The following is a 24,386-nucleotide window of genomic DNA, read 5'->3' as shown; positions in this document are numbered from 1 at the left end:
CCTTACAAATGGAGTCTAGAAGCACAAGATCTATATCCAGCCATTCTGCAAAGATACTGCTACATGGTTGTACATCTTATTTTGGCATTTGACCAGTTATATGAGTCTTTGAATGATATATTACCTACTGAAAGTTAACTTGGAAAAAAAAGTTAACAAGTCAAGAAAAAAGGTAAAAAGCTAATTGAAAAGTTGAAAAATAACGTTAAAAAGTTAATAAGCCTAGTTAACAATTATATTTACGTGTATAAACTGAAAAATGTAAGTGCCAGTATCAGCATTAATGCCTCTACAGTTATGTTGTACCAATAGAAATGTGTTTCTTTAACTCTCAGTGTTTTTCATGATTTCATGAAGCACTTTTGTTGTTTTTCTTAATTCGGACAAGTTGGCGTTTCTTGTTATTACATAGATATACATTTTTGCCATCAAAGGTCTTGTCCTGGATTCCAATAACACTATTGGTTTGGGCACTGAAAAAAATTGAAATCTAGATAAGTCATTTTTTTCCTTAAAATAAGTGCATTTGTTCTTGGATTGAGGAGGCAAACGAGACATCTTGCCAATGGAATAAAACAATTTACATTTAAAATAAGAAAACACAATTGCATTGTCTTATTTCAAGTTATCTAATTATCTTAAAATACTAAAAATACTCCCTCCATTGGCATGCTCAAGTGAAGGGTAAACACACTTACTTTAAGACATTTTTACTTATTTCTAGATCGTTTTTTTTCCAGTGAAATTTAGATTTTCAAAGTATTTCACTGAGTGCCCTATAAAGGATTAAACTCAATGCTATAGTGTAAGCAGCCAGGGGGGAAAGGGGTATTCTTCCACTATCTTACCTCATATAAGACAGACCACTGCACTATTTTCCTGTCAGTAAAGAAAAAAACAAAAAAAACAAACAAACTGTAAAATAATTCAAATTAAAATTTTAGATTTACAAAGAAGCTTTCTAATTACTCTAAAAAAAAAGATTAAAAAATATTATCACAAATACACACTTAATAAAAACGAATTTTTACTTACTAGGATTCAGTAAAAAATATTTCTTATGTTGTTTGTGTCAGTCTAGAACAGTGTAAAATAACTGGAGTTGTCGGGAATTTACTAGGACCTCCAAAGAGTGACCTCTACTGTACAAATAAAACCCGTTCATGTCATTTCTCTGACGCATCGGCTGATTTTACGGCGGTGAGCCGCTGCTGCTTCTTACACAATGGCCATTTCCGCCAGTTGGACTCGCTGCTCTCGACCGCGTTGAGCTGCCTGTGTTTCTATGTTTACAATTTCTTTGGTCCAAACGACCCTTTTCCGTTATAAATCGTGTATATATGTCGACCGTGCGTCAGATAGTGAAATAGGTTTCATTTCGAAGAGGTATAGGTTTATTTTTGATTCTTTTAAAGTGTGAAAATCCAGCTTGAGGCCCAGCTCGGAGAGCTCGAGCGGAGCACAGCTCCGAAAAGTTTGTTGTTGTCACGTGACGCGGGACGAATGTGGCGATAAAAAAAGTTTGTTTAGATAGTAAAACTAGGCGGCGTTTTACGTTTTTTTCTTTTGTTGTTGTTTTTTTTCCCGACCCCAAACACAGCTTCAACCATAATGCCTCAACCTAAATACAGAAAGATCGCAGTCATAGGTTACCGGTCCGTAGGTAAGTATAGCTGATATCGGCGAGCTAACATGCTAATATCATGGCTTTGTTTTCCTTTTGAGAGTAACTACCAGTCAGCACTAAAATTTGGCCGGTGTATTTAAACTCTCTTATATGTTTCCCCTTTCGCACATGCTTAAGAGAAGCAGCAGATAACAAAAACAGTTCGCTAAATAATTGAAAACATATGCTACAATGTGAGCAAGTAAATGTTAGCTCAGCAGGTGTTACCAAGAAGCCTTTCGCTCTTGATTTCAACCATAACCTACCTGTAGTTTTTCCGTTTAGTTTAAGGTAAAACACATTTTACCCCGTATACTAGTTCTTTATTTTCAGTAGTATTCTCTGCTTCTTCATTTTCATTCATTTCATTGCAGCACATTGTCAGGCTAAATGTTTGTTTACTGTTTAAATATGCACAGGGTTCTTATGTAACACCATTTTATCTGACTGCTCCAGCTTAAAATGGTGCATTAAATTAGTTTCTCTTTAAGAATTTATTTGGAGTTTTCAAAAATCGTGTAATTTTATCAAACACTAACTCTTTATTCTACAAATCTCAACATCCATTCCTTTCACCCACTGCTGGAGTTACCCAATCTATATTTCAGTGTTTTTCTTTGTAAAGCTAGAGTCATTCTGCACACATTGGTCATTTTGTGAGTGAATTGCCACATCGACACAGAGACAAAACTGGCTGTTCTGGCACTGAAGGCATTCTTTAATTAAATCTGAGTCACTGTAAAGAAAATCCTCAGCTAAAATTACCAGCGAAGAGGTTCATTTGGAAAATACTTAATTCATACTATTGATATCAAGATGGCCACAACATATATCCAATGTTGAGCTTAATTGTTTTGCAAGATTTTATAATACATTTGTAATCTGTGGCTTATCCCGGCCGTTATTCTGTTAGCAGTAAGCTAAAAATGAAACAAATTCTTGAACCAGATTGTTTGTGAGGACAAAAACTGATATTAAACAAAACTACTAAAGAAGATCAGTTATTTTTTTTGCATTTTAAAATCCTCTAACAATGCGCTGTGTTTATCTCACAGGGAAGTCCTCTCTTACAATACAGTTTGTTGAAGGGCAGTTTGTCGACTCGTACGACCCAACCATTGAAAACAGTAAGTGACGTTATATTCACTCAGCTTTGTGATCTTGCATGTGCTGGTGTCCCTGGCTTGAAGTAAAAAAAAAGTGAAAAACCTGTTCTATTTGTTTTCAGCTTTTAACAAAATGGTCAACGTGAACGGTCAGGACTTCAATCTGCAGCTGGTCGACACAGCTGGACAAGTACGTCGCCTGTTTACTGTCATAATTTAGAGGAGCGATTTAATATTGTTTCAAACAATATGCTTTTTTTGCCTTAAGATAATGTTCTTTTTAAACAGTTTACCATAATAGTGATTTCTTTATTTTTTTCAAGACACTTTTTGCTATATAATGTAATGGAAATGCTTATTCACTCTCTATAGGATGAATACTCAATTTTTCCTCAATCCCACTCAATGGACATCCATGGCTATGTACTCGTCTATTCAGTGACTTCCATGAAAAGGTCAGTGGAGGATTTTATAGTTACCTTTATGTCAATAATGAACCTGACATTAAACCATCTTGAAATGATAATTTTTAAGAAGGATTTTTTTTTTTAGGTTGTATTCAAACTACAATCAAAAAGGGGTTCATGTGCAAACTGTAGACTGTATTCTAGTGTACTCTATTATATTCCAAATTATAGTTTTTCATGTAGATATACTTGCCAAATTAGGGTCGACTCTTAGCAGTTTAATTTAAAAGATGAATGACTTATTATTTCATTTTTATTTTTACTTTTTTGGAATGACTATGACCTGAATAACTGAGAATCTTCACCAGCTCACAGGGAAAAGCTTTATTGCTTTTCATTTATATATACAGGTAACACAGTTAATTTGTTCAAAATATTTATATCTAAGGAAAAACCAGCTGATTGCGAGGACTCGTTGACTCTCTATGTAGAGACGGTGGAGAGGAAAACTTCCCTTTATCAGGAAGAAACCTCCAGCAGAACCAGGCTCAGTGTGAGCAGCCATCTGTCGAGACCGACTTGGGTTTTAGGAGATGGAGGCTTGAATGCTGAGAATTGAGATTCGCTCGGACAAGGATTAGCGTAGCCTTTCCCCCGGAGCCCAGACACTGGTAGAGAATAGTCTAAAAATGAAGGATGAGATGGGGCAGATGTGGGTGAAAGTTCCCTTGCGTAGAGGAGAGATAAGCTAGGTTGGTGGGAGCTAAATAAAGGGGGATCTTGAAAGATGATCGGCTTCAGAGAAGGTGCAGCCCCAAGTTGATTGGCTGAAGCTGAACAAGGGACATTGCAGGTGGTTCAGGCAAAGCCTATAAGAGTCTTGGAGATCGAATTTTCTCTTTAAGTTTCCTACCAAGTTAATCTCTCCATTTATTTTGAAATCTGTTAAGGGGGGGGGGGGTGAACAAAATTATAAAAAGGTTTCTTAATCTATATTTTTCTTTTAGATATTGCCTCTAAATGTTCACCACATGATGGTATCATAGGCATTCAGCCTTTTCAGCGTTTAAATGCAGTTAGTTGATTTGCAACAGGCTCACTATCAGACTCATTTGGTAGGAATATGTTCAAACAGGGACCGAGGCAATTCAGCTTTGAAACAAAGAGGCATTTCTGGTTTTGTTCATTTTCGTAACAAAAAAAAAAAAATTGTTATATTAGGAATTTATATACAATCAAATTTTTATATATCCTTATTTTATACTGGTTAGTTTTTGTCTTTAAGTACGTACAAATGTTGCAGTACATGACCCTGCATCAAACTGACAACACCAAACCAAAACACTGCATAATTGCACCATATATTTTTAATGCTCTGAACTTCCATATCAATTTTTTTTGGACCTCCTTTTTTTCTCCCACACTGTTTACATTTAAACATTGCTGTACTTTAAGAAATGGAAATGTCATGAAAGCTGTACAAAATGAAATTTCGCTTTGTATAAACTCTGTGTACACAAAATGACGATAAAAGTTGACCATGGATATATAAAAAAACAGTTTTGCTAACCAGACAAAAACAGACGTACCTTGGATCTGTTTCAGCTGAGATGTTCCCCCTGACAGCTGCAGTTTGTCATCATTGTTTTGATGTCATGATCTTTATCAACCATAAATATGATCCATCTTGTTTTTACATGTATGGGTAGGTACATGACACTGGTAGTGGGTCTGATATGTTTGCATCCCTATTTCTGGTTGTGAGCAGAAAAATGCTTCTTACAATCGCACAGCCAGTGTTTTGTGTGCTTGTATAGGGAGTGTTGGTATAGTGGTTAGAGCAGTGTGCTTGTGCTCTGAGAAGGTTGCTTTTTATGGTATCTTCATGAATATTTAGATGAGCTGTGCGCTGATTGGTTGGTTTACAATGAGCGGGCACACCGGGCATTCGAACCTAGCCGTCAGCTCCGGGGTTGGTCCGGGAACCCCGGCGGACGAGGGCAGGGAGCCAGCGGGGGACGGAGCGACCGAACCCGCCCCGGTGTAGGTAGCCTGAACAAAGGCCTGAACATGCTTCCCCTCGCCTGCCTTACCGGCCCCCAGCCCCCCTCCCCCGGCTGACGACGAGCGGTTCATGGCTCTCTGCTAATGTCTGGTCCAGTCAGCGGCCCAAGTTTAGAATTGTGTGTAGAATTGCGGAGAAAGGAGGTGTTGATGGGGTTTCAACATCTCGGTTTTGCATTCTATGACCCCTTTAATAAGTTTTGATCAACAAAATTTTTAAACACTAGGTTATTTTTACAAGTCATAACAAGACACAATTGCTGTCCAACCTGTGGTTTCTAGAAGTTAAACAGCAGTTGAAATGTTGAAGTGATGCCAATATTGTGCTTAAAAAGTTGATTACTAATTTCAGAGCAATGCTCAAAATAATAATTCCTTTCTTTGTCCAGTTTTGAAGTTGTGCAGGTTTTACATGACAAGCTGCTAGACATGGTTGGGAAGATTCAGTAAGTCCCTTCAAAATCAATTCATCATACCGATATATATATATATTTGTTTATGTGTGTAACTTTCATTTAAACTGTTACTTTTCAGGGTTCCAACCGTTCTTGTAGGAAACAAAAAGGATCTTCACATGGAAAGGTGGGTTTTAAAGTGATTGTCTAGGGTACGATGCAGCTATTATCAGCATGTCTTGAAAAACTTTCTTCAGAATGTTCCCAACATGACAGGATTTTTGTATTTATTGACCAATATAGTCGGTTGAACTTAAACAAATTAAAATTTCTCAACATCAAATGTTAGGAGCAGATTTGAAAGCCCAAACATTCTAATGCTAAAGTTACTGTATTCTTGAAAAGTCCTTAAACAAATGCATTATTGCCATCTTGTGGTAGACATAATGCATTAAAATCAAACCTTGGTTTGAAAAATCTTTTAGCAAAATAGTTTTTTTATTTATATATTTTCTTCGTTTAGAGTATTTATGTGTTAGGTCGCTGTAATTAAGGCACCTAAAATGCTTAAATAGACAAATTTGTTTTCTTTAATCCTTGATGAAGGGCTTTAGGAGTGCTACTTAATTTGTTTGTTATTGTTAGTATCCAGACAGTTTTTTTCTTTGGCCCAGCTATTTGATAAAAATGTGAGTTTGAAAGACTAAAAATGGTTTTAATGCTTTCATTTATTTATTTTTTAATCAATGTTAGGGGTTCCTATCCTTTTTGAACCCTTGCCCTGGAGTGATATATATATATATATATATATATATATATATATATATATATATATATATATATATATATATATATATATATATATATATATATATATATATATATATATATATATATGCAAGATATTTCCTCACTTCTATTATGTGCTGTGTCTATAAACTTCAAGGGTTATCAAACCAGAGGAGGGAAAAAAACTAGCTGATTCCTGGGGAGCTGCCTTCATGGAGTCCTCCGCCAAAGAAAATGAGGTAACAAGCCCTCAAAAATCAAACTCCAGATATAATTTAATTGCTGCAGTCTGCAAACGATGTCTGACAAAGATCTTTTTAACACAGACTGCCGTGGAGGTTTTCAAGCGAATCATTTTGGAGATGGAAAAGGCTGACGGGAATGCACCGCCAGAGGAAAAGAAGTGTTCCGTGATGTAAAGTGTTCTGCAGGACACCAGTGAGCTGATTTACTGAAGACATCAGGCACAACTTCACCAACTTGCTAGCTGTGGCCTCATGGATGCCAGGATGCAGCAGAAGAATGTTTGCTCTCCCCTGAGAATTCCGATTTATATCCATAGCCAAGCAGCTGTCCAAAACATCCCACATTTTGGTCCATTATTTCAGCTGATAATTTTCACAGATGCAATCTACGTTCACATTGCTTAAAATGTGTCATAAAAGAGGAATTCCCTCAGTACTCTGGGAGGATATTCAACGGATGAAATCTCACTGAGTTTTTTTTTTTTAGTTTTCACTGTAATCTCTATCTACTCATCTTCAGGTACCTTTCACTCCCGAACTGTGGTTGTGTCGCCATGACATGATTCCATAATTGTATATTTTTTTACTCATTACCAAGATCCATACATACATGCCTTTTATCTGTAGTAACTATTGCTTCCCATTCAGCGTAATAAATACTCCCAACTTCTACTTGTAGATGGAGAGGATATTTGCTAATAAGTTATGCCCTTTATATACAGAATATGTACAATCTTAAGTTTCAGTTTTTGAAATGCATTTTAGTATTACAAAATACTATGAAGGAGGCCACAGAGTTAATATGGTAATTTTTTAAATTGTTGACATGCTTAATAAAAACCCAACCTTAGTGCCTGTAGCTGTTCTGACAAACGGTCACTGTCAAACACTTGAAATCCGATGGTTTTGTCTTGCTTTTTAAACCTTTAGCCTAATGTACAGTAGTTTCTTTCTCTGAAAGCCTTTCATTGTAGCTGTAGTGGATACTTCTAACTTCTTAAAATGCTTTGCATACATAGTTAAATGATGGGTAACTGATGGTAGTTGAGCAAAGGCTGGTGATGCTGTGTCTTGTGCCTTACAGATGTTCAAACTACTGCATCTGCTTCCTTTCCTTGACTCAAGGTGCTCTTAAGTTTAGTTAGTGTTTTTTTTTTTTCTCTCCCTTTCTTTTCTTCCTTCTATTGACTTGACGCAATAGGTGCAGGTGTTGTACACCTGAACAGGAGTATTCCCCTGTGGGTCAGTGGTAATTCAGAAATCATGCTGTAAACTGTTTTGTAAATAAACAAACCTGTCACTTGTTCGAGGTCTCTGATTTATTAAGAATAATAAAATGTATTTTTATGAAAATGGAATTAATATAGTAACAATCTAGACTTTGCCTAATATTCTGAAATAATTATTTAGATTTACTAGCGTAAGTCTAGGATCTAAGTAAAAGATGTGGCAGTTAAAGAGTATGTGTGATGATTTCCAATTAATTCACAGATGAAGGTAAACACCATGCTGTTTGGAGAAGAGATGGGTCTTTTTACCCCACAGATGAACATACTTTGTTGGAAATGTGTATTAGCCTAAAGTGGAGAAAGGCAAAACAAAAACATGAGCAGAAACGTGGCTTCGAGAAGAAGGAGCCCTTACTCGTGCACCAGGGCCCTAATTTTTTTGGAAACATGCCCTGGAGTGTAGTATAAGAATGTGATTATTAGATCATGGAAGGTGAAAACCTGCAAGTTTTTAAGAGACATCCCATCCTGCTGTGGAAAGTAACCAATGCACCTCAGTCATTACAACAGAACATTGTTGAAATCTTAAACATTTTAAGACAGAATATGAAGCTATGGCCAAAATGTTTCTTTATTATTGAAAGTATGCTAAAACATACTTGCAAATGAGTTAAAAACAGGTGAATAAGTGCTTCCGTGTGGCCTTCATTAAACTCCCATAAAACAAGTACCGGTACATCAGTTAAAGTGGCTGACCAGTACCTTACAAGAAAGATAACCAAAATGTCTGCTTTGTGGTAAAACGCAGTTTAAAAAAGTAAATAATGCAAGAAACATGTTTATAAAAGTCTCTTGAAATATTCTCTCATCATTCTGGCATATATTCTATGCTAATAATTTTGTTATTTGACCTGATAATCAAAAATGTGTCATATTTAAGTCATGGAGGATAAATCTTATTTTATACAGCTTAAATTAGCTTTTTGCTTCAGCAGTAATTTAATTGTTTATTGTTACATACCATAGTTGCAACAATTTTGTTAACCCACTGATGAGAAATTTTGAAGTTCGTTGATATATTACCATTTCTAAAGCAATATCCGTTGCGTGAATACCACGTATATTACGGTAACAGCTCGCTCCGCATTACAGCGGAAGGCGCTTTGAGTGGCTTTGTGGGATCAGTTCGTAGACCGGGTGGAACATGGAGTGTGTAAGTTTATCTATTTTGACGGGTTTTCTTCTTTCGAAAACATTATCAAGCAACCCGACCACTCGGATATATAATTTTTTAGCTTTACGCTAAATTGCGAACAGCTAGCCAGCTTTTTATTAGATGTTTCAACAATAATCTCTGCCATGAAGGTTAGGAAAGCTTATAAGAGAGGTCAATTTTTAGAAAAAATAAAAGACAATTTTCAACACTAATTTCAGCCTAATGATATGTAGAGTTTATTAAAAGCTTGAGAATAAATAAGTCACCTCGACTGGGGGTTTTTAAAGTCAACCAACTGTTATGCTAGCTAGCTAACAAGCTAACACCGATGCTATTGTTGTTAACAGAACTATCTTTATTTAGTTTGTATACCGCTTTAAAAAAAAACGGCATTGTTGGTTTTACATAGGATGGTTATAGATTAAACTGTTGCTTGCGACACCAGTTTGATGTTTAACCAGTTTGCTGACTGCCTTTGTGAGTTTTACAGCACAGTTAGCCGCATCCCTCCAGCTCTAACGCTGGGAAGTTCTTGTTTATCTGTCATTCCCAACCCGGGTTCTATTACTCCAGGAAATCACTTGAAGTATTAACTTAACCTGTGAAAACATTATTTGGCTAATCGGTAAACGCTAGTTTAAGATGGAGAGCCTGTTTACTATTAACCAAAAATCAATAGTTCAGCAAAGCTGAGGATTCTCTTTAGTTTTAAAGCTAAACTTATTTCTAGAAGGAATCTTTAAAGTAAATGCAACCATATCCTTCCATAAGCAAATGTCTTCAAAATTAATAATTTCATCAAGGCAAATGTATGGTATTTAAAGTCTAAAGTTTTCCCTCGAAAACAGCACTGATAACCTTAGATGTACTCTCAATACGGGCGGATAAATATGACAGTGTATTGGGAAAGATTAGACTGTGTTGATCTGGTAGAACAGAGATTAAGACATTGTTTTTCGCTCTACCAAAGACCAGATCACTAATGTTATCATCCCTTTCCTATGACTTCTTAACATCGCTTTTGTGTTTAAAGTTTACCTTTTTTTAATGTTGTTTTTCTTTTAGATTGAAATAATTGTTCACTATAACCACTTATTTTCAGGCAAGGAATTACAGCATAAGAGGCAGATGGGATATTTTTTTTTGAGCTAGCTTGCTTTGAACAGAGGTACACCAGAGAGACAAAGTCCTACAGTTTATAATTAAGTGGGACTTGATTTCGTTGTACTGCATTTGTTTAATGTTATGTTCTATCTGTTGATTCTGCTGTGTCATTAGGAGGTCAAGAAGTAGAAATACAGTAAACAGTACCTATCCTGTATCTTTCCACTGGACGTAACTTACCTGATTTTACCCTAAATGAATTATATTTTGAAAGTTTCTTTCATCTGAAACCGTTATTGTGTGATTGTTGCATGTTGTATAGTAATTTTTTTAACTTGTTAATTGAAACACTAGAAATTGCATATAACTTTATGTGTTGTGTAACATTTTGAAATGTTAAACCAAATGTTACAATGATTAGTAGCAAGTAGATACTTGCTAAGTTACTCAGTATTGATCAGGCAGTTTAACAAATACAGGTACTTTTTCACTCTTACTTGTTGCTTTTACTTGAGTAAAAATACAATCAAGTAGTGCTACTCTTATATGAGTAAAATGTTTTCTAACCAACTTTAGGATAACATATGTCAATCAAATCTTGAATCTGTCAGTCAATGCACATTGAACCATTAACTTTGAATCAGTTTTTTTTTTAAATCAGCAATATCTTTATTTATTTAATAACAATTCAACAAAGAACAAGAAACAAATAATGAACGATTCTGGCATCAGTATTCTTTGGCCACCAGTACAGTACGAACATCAATTTGTTATTTTCACATACATAATGCATACATGCAACTTTACCAAAATCTGTTAGACATCAAGAGTTTTTGTACGTATATTTTTATTATTTAGAGTTAGAAACAGCAAAGCCTTACAGAGGTATTTCATCTTCAACATCTACTAGATTTAAATCCTTTGCCTATTTGACAAAGAGTCCCCAAAGGTTTTCAAATGCCTGCTAACTAACCAATAATATATAAAATGATCCCTCCATTGGTAAATGTAAAAGCATTTGTTTAATCAAATCTACAACAGTTGGAGCCAAAATTTTCCTCACCTGGTATGTTGTTATCACACAACAAGCTAAAGTTAACAATTTTATTGAGTATTTTTTTCCCCTGGATATACATACAAAAAGAAAGAAATTCAGCTTCTTTTAATTTTGGGGGCTTAAATATTTTTTCTTTAAAGGAAAAGTCACGTCACATTCAGAATACAAACTTCTAAAAGTACTTAAAATATGAAATTATAACATGCTTTCAATGAATGATGCGTTTTTTTTTTTTTTTTAATTAAGAGCAATTTCATTTGAATATGCTTTACTGGAGACATCCATGTTTGTCAAAAAGCACTGCTGCCACCTACCAGTTACATCACGTTGCGGTATCGGCTGTTGAGCAAGTCCCAGTGCTATACCTGGTGTTTGTCACAACGCGCTATTATCCATCATGGCGACGACCAGTGCACTATGCGAAGCAGAGATTAACGGATTAATGACGTGTTTTATCTGTAGCCAGAAGTTTGATGACAAATCCTCCCTCTTCAAGTTGGCAATCTAATGATGAACCCGTGATGGATAATGAATAGGAAAGGTGAAATAACAAATTTTTTCCCCCCATTTTTACCTGATATTTTACAACCTCCAACTTCCATGTAGGCTTACCGCACCCCAACGTCACTGCCGGAAGATGTAAGGATTGAGGTATTACTATCTTTTGGCAAAAATGTCCGGTCCTGGAATTAGTGATCGCGATGAAAAACATTGTTTTAATTTTTTGGCAGATTAAAGCTAAATTAATGAAATCACAGCAAATATATTAGTTTTATGCTACATTCACACCGGACGCAGCAAAAGCAGCAAAATCGCGTCTCCTGCTTCGTTTTTGCTGCTTGTACCAGTTAGTTCTGACGCGCGGCTGAAGCAGCCTTGCTGCTCTCGCTGCGCGGTCCAAAAGTGGGTCTGACGCACGCTGGGCGGAGCTTTACTGTCCTTTCTTTGCCTTGCAGCTATATTTGCTGTGATCAGTGGGAATAAAGTAGTTTTAATATGTTTTTAAGTGAGAAAATACACCTGAAAACTTCATCAGTGCAGTCAGTTCATCCAGAGTACAATCCTGCCTCCCAATGTTATTTCTGTCGGAGCTGCTCAGACCCCCACATACCAGCGGTGCGCTGTCAGTAGGAATCCCTTCATCAGCAGCCTCTGGCCGGGTTGCCTCCTCGCAGTTCACCGCGGCGGCTGGTAGGTGTTTTTCATCTAAATAATCCAAACTGCAGGCAGCAGGATAATAAAAGTGAACATATTCTGTCGGCAGGTTTCTGCATTTTAAGTTAATTTATGCGTTAATAAACTGTTTCAGAGGAGCGAGCAGAGCGCTCTGTATCATCAGCGCTGTGTCTCTCTCCCAGCCAGCTCCCAGATCATTTTCTGTGATTGGATGATGCGGCGCGTTGAGCAGCAAAAATTCAATTTTTCCATCTCGAGCAGCAGCGCGTTTGCGGCGCGTCACGCACGTCAGATGCTTAAACGCGCCCGACGCGCTGCTTCAGCTGCTTAGACGCGCTGCGCCTGCTGCTCAAAATGTGCCGCGGGACCTTTTGCTGCGCGTCAACCATTGACTTTACATGTAAACTCGCTGCTTCCGTCGCGCCAGCTGCGTCCGGTGTGAACGCAGCATAAGGTATACATAATGACCTAATGGTTATTCCTTGCTGGACTTTTCCTTTAAGAGCAACTGCTCTTGTGGCCAAACTGATCTAAAAGAATAATTTAGATTTTGTAGGTAACTTATTATTTGCTGTTTTTGTGATACTGTAAATAACAACATATGCAAAAGTGGAGTTAAATTATTGTTGAGAGTTGAGTTTTCTCTCTTGTGTTTATGCAGTCGTAACGATGTTGCTGCTGCTAATCCGTTTTAAGCTTAAGCATCTCATTTACTAAAATTGGTATCAGCTGTGAGTATCAAGGGCAGTGAAAGTCTGTTCTACCAGATACATGTATTACAGTATTGTCTAAGTATAGACAATGTTAATGAGTAGAAGTAAATATAGTATTATTAAACTGTTCTTAGAGTTAGTCTTCTACAGTATTGGGTATAACTTTTGGAAAGGATGTAATTATTATCAGAAAGTCTTTATGTTTAGATTTTGTTTAGAAATTGTTGCCCTTACAATAAATAAATAAAAATAGCATAAACTTAAAAAAAATAACACAAAAGGAAGTGGTTTTATCAACAATCATTTGTCTATAAAATGACATGAAAACTGTTTTGTGGATTCATCACCTCTGTAAATGTTACATTACGCTGCTCTTTATGTAAAACTTGTAGGTTGGTCGCAGTTTATCACAACAGTCTTCTCATTTGAAAAACCCATAATAAATGAAATTGAATGTGTTTAACTAGAGGTTAATGCCTGGAGAAGTATTATAATGTAAAAATGTAATTAACCTGACCCTCTACACCTTTCTATATCACTTTATCTTGATGTCGTTCAAAGTATTACTTTGTATTGAAGTGGGTGTCCTAGATAATCACTGGCTTCAGTGTGAATCACTACCTAATGCTGAGGTTACTGTTGTAAAACATCCTGCATATACACAGCTTTATTTTTTGTGAGTGTAGCTGATGAAAACAAAAAAGAAATCAGCTTGTGTCTTTGTCCTGCTATGAAAAGCTGTTGGAAATTAATTTGGTTTCTATAGACGGATGACTTCTGATGATATCTGGTAAAGCTATTCAGTTTATAACAGCTTAAGACCACCATCTAAAAATAGTTGAAATGGCCTCTAATCGTTTAAATCCTAACAATAATGATCATTTTCTTTCAGATTCCTGTACCCATTGATGACCTTGAAAGCAAAAAGGACCCAATAACTGAAGGTATGAGGATTGTGTAAAAATATTAATACCTTAATCCGAACCTGTTTACTAAAGTGATTCTTCATCATGATCCCTCTTGTCTCCTTAGAACGAGAGCAAAATGTTTACACCAGGTTTATGAAGTCCCACCGTTGTTATGACCTCGTGCCCACTAGCTCCAAACTAGTGGTGTTTGATACGTCACTCCAGGTAAAACAAATACATTCTCTTCATATGTGTATTCTTCTGTTCAGACATTTGAGCTGTGTTTTTGAACTATCTTGCAGGTGAAGAAGGCGTTCTTTGCTCTTGTTTCCAACGGAGTGAGGGCAGCCCCTCTTTGGGACAGCAAGAAGCAGTGCTTTGTGGGTAAGAGCAATTTTCATAATCTTCTGTTAGATAGCAGTAGTAAAATGAAAGGACTGAAGAAAACCCAATTGTGTTTACCATTATAACATTAATGAATGTTTCACTGTGCTTTAAAAACAATTCACAGGTATGCTAACCATCACAGACTTTATTAACATTCTTCATCGCTATTACAAGTCTCCATTGGTAAGCTGGGTCCTTTAATACCTGAAGTATGCATCCTAAATATAAATTGTTGCTAAAATCTTTACCTTTTTATATTTCAGGTTCAGATATATGAGTTGGAAGAGCACAAAATTGAAACATGGAGGGGTGAGAACATTTAAAGTTTACCCAGACGTGACCATTTATCATTTAAAGGACTGGTCTTTATGACCAGTTGAGGCACACTTGCCTGTCCTCTTTCTGCTTGCAAGCTGTCTGCCAGGTCTGCTAATGCTAATGGTTAGCATTGGCAAATATTTAGCTTGACAGTCCAGAAGGAAAGGGGGGACCTCTGAGTGGCTCCTGAGCCCCTTTGGGTCCTTATGTCAGCATCAACTCTCAAAAAAGTGACTGACGTTCGTCGGTTTTTTGCCTAATTTTTGTTTGTTTTGTCTTAAATCTGAGAAAAGTAACGCTGAGAAGCCATTTCGAAAAGGCTGTCACAGCTCTACTATAGAATGTTGTAACGCCTAGGCCAGGGGTCGGCAACCCAAACTGCTCAAAGAGCCATATTGGACCAAAAAAACAAAAATGTAAAAGTCGTATATATGCCTCGTATGGCAACACGGGCTCCAAGTGTATTATCCCACTATGTTGGCTTAAATATATAATAAGCATTCATGATTAAATGTTTATCCTGGAGCCAATGTCACATAGCAGCATGAGGTGAGGGAGGACCATTGAACACTCGCCATGCGCTGCTTCACCACCCTTCACTGCACGGTGATAAAAGTTTTGTTGCATCGATGAAATTATAGAAACACAATAAAGTAATTTTTCTATGGTGGGCATGTTTCTGTTGGGAGGAATTGATTGAGTTATGAGGAACCAAGCAGGAACTGACATCCATCAGAGCAGTGCTCTCTAACCCTGAAATCCCACATCCAGTGTTCCTTGGTGTGATTTATATTTTTTTGGTTTTGGGGAAAAATAGAAGAAAGTTTACATACCTGTATCAAAGCGCTACCTGTTTGATCTGTGGGCAGTTTTCCATCCTTGCAACAAAACTAGCAGCAGTAGTGGAGTTTGGAGATGCAATCCACTTCTTAAATCTATCTTTGCTCTCCTCTAATTTATCCAGAAATTCTGCAATCGTGCTTTTTCTCTCCCTCGCAGCTTGGTGGTCAGCTGCATATTTAGCATTCTTTCCCTGGAAATGCCTTTTCAAATTTTGCTTCTTATTTTATGACAACCTCTCATTACAAAGCAAAAATGCAGGCAATCCTTCCACATTGATAATGAAAGCAAATGATTCGCTCCATTCTTTGAATTCCCCTTTGGGATGCATGGTCTGAGACACACCTGCAGGTTTGTTTACCTGGCACCACGCCACGCTGGTTGCAATTTATGACCACTGATCTCTAAGGCTATGACGCAAATTATTGTTTAAATTTATTTATTATACAAATGTCTACAGCATTGGAAAACATAATAATTTTTTGTTTAACCTCCTGCACACCATATAAAAAAAAAACAAAACTGATTTTCATAAATTTTTGAAAAAGCTCCAGGGAGCCTCAAGGAGGACACTAAAGACCCGGCCTAGGCTCATGACTGTTCCTATTGGTGCAGAATCATTTTATAAATATTGGCACACTAACCAACTTTTTTTAAATATATTTTGGACCCATCAAAATTTATGAAACAATTATTGTTTAATTTTTTTTTTATTCAATTCAAATAATACTTTTATTCTGCATCATTTTAAATTATCTGTCAAAGTCTTATATTAGAAAAATGATTCAGTTTGAGAAGAAACGTTGCAGCTATGACCTTTAACTAGTTGTGTTTTATGTTATTTTTCGTTCTTTCTTATTTTAGAGGTTTACCTTCAAGACTCTTTCAAGCCTTTGGTCTGCATATCTCCCAATGCAAGGTCAGTGGTTATTATACATTGTTTTACTGTCAGATGGACATTTTAAATCAGAGTCAACAATGTCATCATTCTATAGACTTAAATTAAATTATGTTTAACCCCATTTTAATTAAGTGAAATGCTATTTAAATATGATTTTGATAACCACAACCGCAAACTAATTACATTTTTTTTTAACAAAGATGCAAATGGTTCGCAAACTAGCAGAGTTCCTTTTGATTGATTGATTAACTTTATTGATCTCGTAGTAGTGAAATTTACTTGTTTCATCAGCTTAAATAGTCAAATGAGAAGGAGAATGTAACAAAGGAAGAAAAAGGTGCATGGGATATATACAATATATACAGTGCGTCCACATATGACAGCTTTTTTTTTTATAGTAGGATTATTATACAGGGTTATTGCACAGGGTGTTTACATGGGTATTTATATAGATGCATATTTATATATATAGTTATTGCCTGGGTGTTAGATATAGAGAAACAGGTTATTGCACAGGGTATCAAATAGTAATTGCACAATGTACATTGCGCATGTTATTGGTGTTGTAGTGTCGCATTGTAGAGTCTGGTTGCAGCAGGGATGAATGACCTGCGGTAGCGCATCTTTTTTACAGACAGCTTGTAAAAGTCTTTCACTAAAGGAGCTGCTCAGCTCCTCTACAGTCTAGTGCAGAGGATGGAAAGTGTTGTCCATGATGGACGTAAGCTTGAACAGCACCCTCCTCTCAGCCACATCCTCCACTGAGTCCAGAGTGCAGCCTAGGACAGAAGCAGCCTTTCTCACCAGTTTGTTCAGTCTCTTTCCGTCCCGCTCTGCACTGCCAGGGGCCCAGCAGACAAACATTTGCTACTAACATTTTCCAAATGCTTCTAGCAACATTCAGTCTCCATGAGTTGGAATAACTTGGTTCCTTTTTTTCTTATTATATCTCAGTTTGTATGATGCAGTATCATCTCTGCTGAGGAACAAGATCCACAGACTGCCTGTAATCGACCCCCTGACAGGAAACACACTATATATCCTCACACACAAGAGGATTCTTAAGTTCCTGAAGCTTTTTGTAAGTTCCCATCATTTAATACAGATGTAATACAATAATAAACAATACTAAAAGAATAAAGAATATATAATACTTGCAAACACACATAGATGTTTTTGTAAAAGAACTGTGTTAATTTTATTTGAACATTTTCTTGTGTTTTTTAACCTAATCCTGTTGAACTGGAAAAGGATTATATATATAAACCATTAAACACATGTATAGACAAAATTATTTCTATTGTGAAGACCCACAAAATGTACACAGGAAAAAAATATTTCTTATATACTAGCTTTTATTTTATTTTGCTTTTTATTTGTGACCTCACAGTGCAAATCTGCAGCTAGACTATGTTGGACAGTTTTTAAAACAGTCTGAGCATAGGATATTGGTAATTAGAACCACTGATATTAAATCGACATTCCCTTATGTATTCCTAAGAGAACATGAAAAAAACAAAAAACTTTCTTTTACTTAGTTCAACCTTCCTTAGCTGCTAAAGCTATGCTTTCACAGTCTCAAAGCTTTAATTACCGTAACCACTGATTTGTCTCGACTGTTTCCCTTTACAAAGCCTATTAAACCTCAGGGCTTCCTCTGGCTTTGTTTTGAATAGCTCCCAGATATTGAATCAAGCAAACTTTGATTGTATTTCTGAGTGTCTGACCAGCTGGTAAATGACCATGGTTTATCTAATTGTGATCACAAGACAAGACTCTCAATACATGTCATCCTAATTTTATGCTTTTATCTATCTAACAAAGTTTGACAACTAAATTTAAAGTAGGCAAAACATTCTGCTTTTGTTGTTTTTTTTCTTGAAAGTGTTACTCCGTTATGTCTTTCATCAAATATTTACTGTTTCCTTTAACCAGATATCTGAGATGCCAAGACCCTCATTTTTGAGTAAAACCTTAGAGGAACTGAACATCGGGACGTTCAGAAACATAGCGGTGGTCCGCGCAGACACACCTCTCTACACGGCGCTGGGTATTTTTGTGGAGCAGCGAGTCTCTGCGCTCCCTGTTGTTGATGATAAAGGTATGAGGATTGGCTGAATTCTTTTTTTTTTTTTGGATTGCTTCGATTTAAAAGCTACATCTTCCTACAGTTTCACATTCTTGTCTCTCTTGCAGGACGAGTGGTGGACATATACTCGAAATTTGATGTTATAGTAAGTTCTCTCCAGTTTTGGAACTATGGAAGTTTTTCATAACTTAGGTTTCTATTGCTGTCTTTCAGCTTCTTTCATCTGTAATATTTAGATTAGTGTAATGTTATTTATATCATGTTATCACAAATGTAAATGCTTCAATGCGCTAATGAAGCGGTTCAGAGGATATTACCATACTAATCATACTTTCAGTCTTCAAGGAATCTTTGCTTCTTAGCCAGTTTCTTCACAATACTTGAATTATTTTGGTATGAGGGAGATGACAGCACTTTCAAAATGCTTAAGATAGAAGGTCATGGATTATGACTGGGAGCATCGGTGTGTGTCGCTGAAGGGTGAGGCAGTGCCCTTTATGCAGCGAGCGCTGTCTGGCATTTCCCCTCAGGGAATGATGAGCTTGCACAGTTAAGAAATCACAATCGGAGTCGCTGACTTAGCATCCCACAAGTCTTGTAAGCTTGCCTGCAAAACAGGACTACAGCCTTTATAAAAGTTCAAGACAGCCTTTAGTTTTATTTTTGATTTTTCCTCTGCTGCATGCAGTTTTTGTTTTCACTGCCAGCCTCTGAATCTTGTTGATGTTTACTGTATTTAAAATTTAAGACTATTTCTTAGAGCATTAAAAAGCATTGAATTAGTTTCTCATTCCTGTATAGACCCTGTTCATGTAGACGCATTTCTGTGAACACGTGTTACACAGGAAAATTATACACAGCACGTTTTTGCTCTGACAGAACCTGGCTGCAGAGAAGACGTACAACAACCTGGATGTGACTGTGACCAAAGCCTTGAAGCACCGCTCACAGTGCTTTGAGGGAGTCCTGACCTGCAACAGGCATGAGACCTTGGAGGCCATCATCAACAGACTGGTGGAGGCTGAGGTGAGGAGTGCAGACAGCATTACCCCATTTTTGGTTATCAGACATTATTTTGATACTATGATTACTAATTCACTGATGACTGCTGTAAAATCATCATTCAGAAATGATGGAAATTATGACATGGTAGTTAAATGACTTCTAGGAAACATGTCCTGTAAACTGACTTTAATAAATATGTGAAATGAAAAGCATGGCAGGGTCTACAACAGACCCCCCCCCCCCCCCCCCCCCCCCCCTACTCTAACCTCTCCCTTTCTGTGGGTAAAGTCAAGCCTGTGATTTATGTGGGAGTCAGTGTAAGCTCTGGACTGTCTGGTGCAATAAAAGCATTTAATTAGTAATAGTGTTTTACTAAAAATTAGATGCTTGGATGCTGTTTCAGTCCAGATAACAGCATTTCTTTTTTCTTATCATGTACCATATAGTCTATTGTAGGGATGCACGATATTGGGATTTTGGCCGATATCCGATATGCCGATATTTTAAAACTCATGTAGCCGATAACCGATACCGATGTTAAAGCTGGACAAAAATAAGTAGTCATTGAAAATAGCAGTTTTGTTATCCATTTCTGACACTTTGAAAAATAATATACTCAAATATTCCGTAAAAATTCAAAAAAATATCCACTGGACTTGGTTTTCAAGATTTGAAGACGTTTCGCCACCTCTCCAGGAAGCTTTCTCAATTCAAATGTCTGGATCCGCAGTGAGTTTGAGTCTTATATAGACAACGCCTTGTATCGCTTGGAAACATGCAATGGTAACCGATGAATGGGTCGTTAGTTCCATCGTTAGCCTGTAATATCTGAACCTGTCTATGATTCTAGGGGTCGGTCGTTAAAGGGGGGGATTGCCATTAAGGGGGGGATTGTCTCCTGTAATACCTGAAACCTGTCTATGATTGTTAAGAGTCGGTCGTTAAGGAGGTATTGTTCACCGGCTGGGGCGGGTTGGTCCCTCGTTCCTCTGTGATGGGGTGGGGGGTTTGGTGATATCTGGAAGGGATCATGTATATGATTGAATTGTATGTTTTTGGAAGCTGGAATCTGAGTCCACCACTTCTGTTTAAAGTTGGTTTTTCTCTCTTAACATAGATGGCTTCCTTCACGCCCCTCTCAAACCACCTATTTTCTTTATCCAGAATATGGACATTCTGGTCCTCAAAAGAATGTCCTTTGTCCATAAGGTGTAGGTGTACTGCGGAGTCTTGTCCAGAGGCGGCTGCTCTTCTGTGTTGGGCCATGCGTCTGTGGAGAGGTTGTTTTGTTTCGCCAATATAAAGATCAGAGCTATGATCTGATCTGGCTCTGATCTTTATATTGGCGAAACAAAACAACCTCATTTGAATTTGAATTGAGACATTTGAATTGAGAAAGCTTCCTGGAGAGGTGGCGAAACGTCTTCAAATCTTGAAAACCAAGTCCAGTGGATATTTTTTGAATTTTTACGGAATGACTATGACCTGGATGACTGAGAACCTTCATCAGTATACTCAAATATATTTTCATATGCTGATACCAAATTGATTTTTAAAAACGCGGTATCGATCTGTTTTACTTTCAAAATCTCGTGAAAAGTCATCGTTCTGTTACAAACTCTCGTGATATTTTGCAAATTCTTGTGAGATTTTGTTAGTAAAATAGATCGATACCGCGTCAATATATCAACATATAAAAATATGGCAAAATTTCGTGGATTTTCGGGGGATTTCGTAGCATAACGATGAAATATAGCAATATTTCATTAGTAAAAGAGATTGATATGGGGTTTTTAAATGGCAATATATCAGCATATGAAGATATTGGGATATTTTAATGTATCAATATTTTTTCCCTCGTCTTTAGAAGTTTTTAAGTCTGTAAAAAAGAAGTTTTTGAGGAAGGAGAAGAAGTAGTATTTTTTTTTTTTTTAGACTTTAGAAACTCAGAAGCTGATCAAATATCGGGTTAAATATCGGTGGGGTGGCCGATGTCCGATTATCAGTTTTAATGCCGATACAGGCCGATACCGATAGGGGGCCGATTATATCGTGCATCCCTAGTCTATTGAAATTGTTTGATTTCTGTTTTTGATGCAAACTTTTTTCTATTTCATGTTTTTAATTTAGTTTGCATGTAGTGATCTCTGAACTTATTTGTATACATTTGCCCCATTTCTTAGCCATTGATGAGCCAGAATTTTCCCCACTGTAGGACAATAAAAGCTGCTTCTACAGACACACATATGCAAAATATATTTTGCAATGCTTCTTTCTGCCGATTTCCAACATTATAACAAAAGAAAACACTAAGATGTAAGATGGAGCTTGGCGGCTTTATATGTGAGAAGGAGGACTTTAAATTCTCTTCCAGATTTAACAGTACAATAGTCCATCCTTGAAGTAACAAATGCATGGACTAGTTTCTCTTAACTGTCACTTCTTTGGTTTAATTTATGAAGTTAAAAACATAATTTACAACCATCTACATAAAAGTGCAGATGATTATTTCTTCATCATATTTTTCCTGCTAACCTCACACTTTCATTTTAGTCCTTTTTTAATGAAATCTTTTGATTGAAGATTTCTGAGGCTAATCCTGATGATAGTTGTTTTGTTTCCTGCAGGTTCACAGACTAGTGGTGGTAGATGAGCATGAGGTAGTTAAGGGGATAGTCTCCCTGTCGGATATCCTCCAGGCGCTGGTGCTGCCTGATGGAGAAGAGGTGGAGTTGTTTTCACATAAAATACTACTTTGATCATTACAACATGTTTGGATTCATGTAAATAATCAATTAAGGTACTGATGTGGTTTCATTTGTCTTTTTTTTTCTTTTGACAGGCACAAACTTTAGGGAGTAGTTAGGAACATTTTGCTGCTTTACGAAAAGACCAGACGGAAAGTACAAGCATGTGGGAAGAGAAAGCATGTTGCCTTCTGCTGTAACACCCACATAGAAAGTCTTCACCATCTCTGGAAAAATGTGAAGTTGTCAGGTTTTCTCTATCCAGCAATTATATAATTGTAGAAGGTCAGGATTTATAGAGCCTGAGCCAAATTCAAAGTCACTATTAGGTGTGGGGAGATTTAAAATCCGAAGAAACCGGAGAAATCCAGCACATTTATCTTCTTTGCCCCTTTATTTTATGAAGTAAGATTTAATTTTTTAAAAACATTCCCCTATTTAACCAGCATTTCAATTTATTTTAAGGCTGAAATGAACAAAGGCACTAGACTCTTCTAAGAGTTAAATCGGATGCTGCAACTCGAGCTGATAATCAGACATTTTCTTAAAAGCTTTCAAGATAGCTATCCATTTATTCTCTTATCGTTCCTTTAATTTTCGTTGTTTGTTTAAATTCATGTTTAGTTTTGATGGACGTCATTGTAAACAGTATATCTGTGTGTCATCAGTTAGTGACTTTAACATTGAGTGATTATTTCCATTCATTTGCTCATGTCCTAAAAAAGGCAACTTTCAGCTACATCAGAAAGTCTAAATATTGTTCCCTCATTAAATACATAAAAAAAGATGTTGACTTTTTCTTTAAGTCTGTGTTTTTGAAGGCTGCAGAATGTTAGCACAAGCAGTTTGGGATTACAATCTCTCAGCGCAAAAAAGTTTCCAACAAAACCGATTAAGCCTCATTTATTCAGCTTCTTTTATTGGTGTTTGTTTTTATCCACATGTCCCAAAAACGCTACATACTTGTGTATTTTTCTTTTTTTTTTTGTCATGTGTTAGTACATATGTAATGGATCATTTGTTTGCAAATGGCACCTACATTGGTTGATGATATTGTAAAACTAATTTGGTCGCTACATCACAAATTTAAAATACTGTAGGCGTTCCTGCCTTCCTCTATTTAAGGGTCAATTCAGTTTATTTGGTAGTTGGAGCAATCAAAATGTAACAGATTTCTTCTTCTTTTTTATTATTTTAATCCATTGTGTTAAGAGAAAATAATCACTAAGAATCACTATTAAAAAACAACATTTTCATTCCATTTTCTTAGATGGAAATCTGAGGAACATTTAATGTCCTGATGAAGTGTGTAAACCTGCATGGAAATGCATTGTTTTTTGTACTAATCTGATATCCTTAATTTAAAAGATGTCAAATAAACTTATAAGTTTGTGTTTCTAATTTGCATGAATCACCAGCTCTCTATCCTAACACCCACTTATTTACTGATATTATTTCAGCTTATGGGTCACAAGTCTCATAAAAAAAGTTTAAAGGTATAGTAAGATATAAGTTTCTTATATCCTCCACTAGATCTAGTGGAGGATATTCTTTTTCCAGATGGACCTTAAAATGGTTGGTCCTCTGAATTGTCAATTATTCTGGTGTTATGTTTACATAAGGCCGTCCTGACATAGTGGAAAAATTGCTAATCTTTTGGAAATTAAGCTTGTATTAGCGATGCAAAAAGCAACTTTTAAACAGCGTGCACAAGGAGAAATTGACTCGTGCATGCTGTCGCATGCGTTTAATAAATTTTCCCTCTTGGGCGTGGGTACAGGGATGTACATGTGCATTTTTCTTTTTAAGTGGAGAGGGCGGATCTTTTCAAAAATGAACAAAAACCTCCACTATACCTTTAATCTTAGCAAACTAATATATTTTATGATGGTTTAGATTACAGATAATCAAAATTTATAGTGTAGAAAAATAGGAAGACATTAAAAAAGACGAGCCTCTTGGCCAGAGACCACTGAAGATCAGCACCAGCGACTCTAAAAAGGGTTAAGATGATGAATGCACGC

General features: G+C 36.5%; 2 protein-coding genes across 2 annotated transcripts; both read left to right on the top strand.

Annotated features, from left to right (window-relative positions):
• Nucleotides 1-1,209: 1,209 nt before the first annotated feature.
• rhebl1 (Ras homolog, mTORC1 binding like 1) lies at nt 1,210-7,978 on the top strand. The gene is made up of 8 exons (XM_038275245.1): nt 1,210-1,663; nt 2,722-2,793; nt 2,895-2,962; nt 3,145-3,227; nt 5,633-5,689; nt 5,778-5,825; nt 6,585-6,666; nt 6,754-7,978. Exons 1-8 carry the CDS (start codon nt 1,612-1,614, stop codon nt 6,844-6,846), a joined length of 555 nt encoding a protein of 184 aa, XP_038131173.1. The 5' UTR covers nt 1,210-1,611; the 3' UTR covers nt 6,847-7,978.
• A 1,025-nt stretch (nt 7,979-9,003) lies between these two features.
• Nucleotides 9,004-23,759, top strand: prkag1 (protein kinase, AMP-activated, gamma 1 non-catalytic subunit). The gene is made up of 13 exons (XM_038275212.1): nt 9,004-9,114; nt 14,060-14,111; nt 14,200-14,300; nt 14,378-14,459; nt 14,587-14,645; nt 14,726-14,771; nt 16,485-16,539; nt 17,476-17,602; nt 18,457-18,622; nt 18,718-18,755; nt 19,490-19,636; nt 22,243-22,341; nt 22,458-23,759. The coding sequence occupies exons 1-13, from the start codon at nt 9,106-9,108 to the stop codon at nt 22,479-22,481; spliced, it is 1,005 nt and encodes a 334-aa protein (XP_038131140.1). The 5' UTR covers nt 9,004-9,105; the 3' UTR covers nt 22,482-23,759.
• The last annotated feature ends 627 nt before the right edge of the window (nt 23,760-24,386 follow it).

The sequence above is a fragment of the Cyprinodon tularosa genome, unplaced genomic scaffold (genome assembly GCF_016077235.1).
Source record: "Cyprinodon tularosa strain WSP-4 unplaced genomic scaffold, ASM1607723v1 ctg95, whole genome shotgun sequence".
NCBI lineage: Eukaryota > Metazoa > Chordata > Actinopteri > Cyprinodontiformes > Cyprinodontidae > Cyprinodon > Cyprinodon tularosa.
The sequence above is the reverse complement of the archived record's forward strand: the minus strand, read 5'-3'. Positions and strand labels throughout refer to the sequence as shown.

Excerpts from the sequence above, each read along its gene's own strand:
- rhebl1 (XM_038275245.1), top strand. The coding sequence starts at position 1,612 with ATGCCTCAACCTAAATACAGAAAGATCGCAGTCATAGGTTACCGGTCC. Across the intron at positions 5,690-5,777 it reads GACATGGTTGGGAAGATTCA|GGTTCCAACCGTTCTTGTAG; the intron begins GTAAGTCCCTTC and ends GTTACTTTTCAG. Across the intron at positions 5,826-6,584 it reads AAGGATCTTCACATGGAAAG|GGTTATCAAACCAGAGGAGG; the intron begins GTGGGTTTTAAA and ends ATAAACTTCAAG.
- prkag1 (XM_038275212.1), top strand. Across the intron at positions 19,637-22,242 it reads ACAGACTGGTGGAGGCTGAG|GTTCACAGACTAGTGGTGGT; the intron begins GTGAGGAGTGCA and ends TGTTTCCTGCAG. Across the intron at positions 22,342-22,457 it reads TGCTGCCTGATGGAGAAGAG|GCACAAACTTTAGGGAGTAG; the intron begins GTGGAGTTGTTT and ends TTCTTTTGACAG.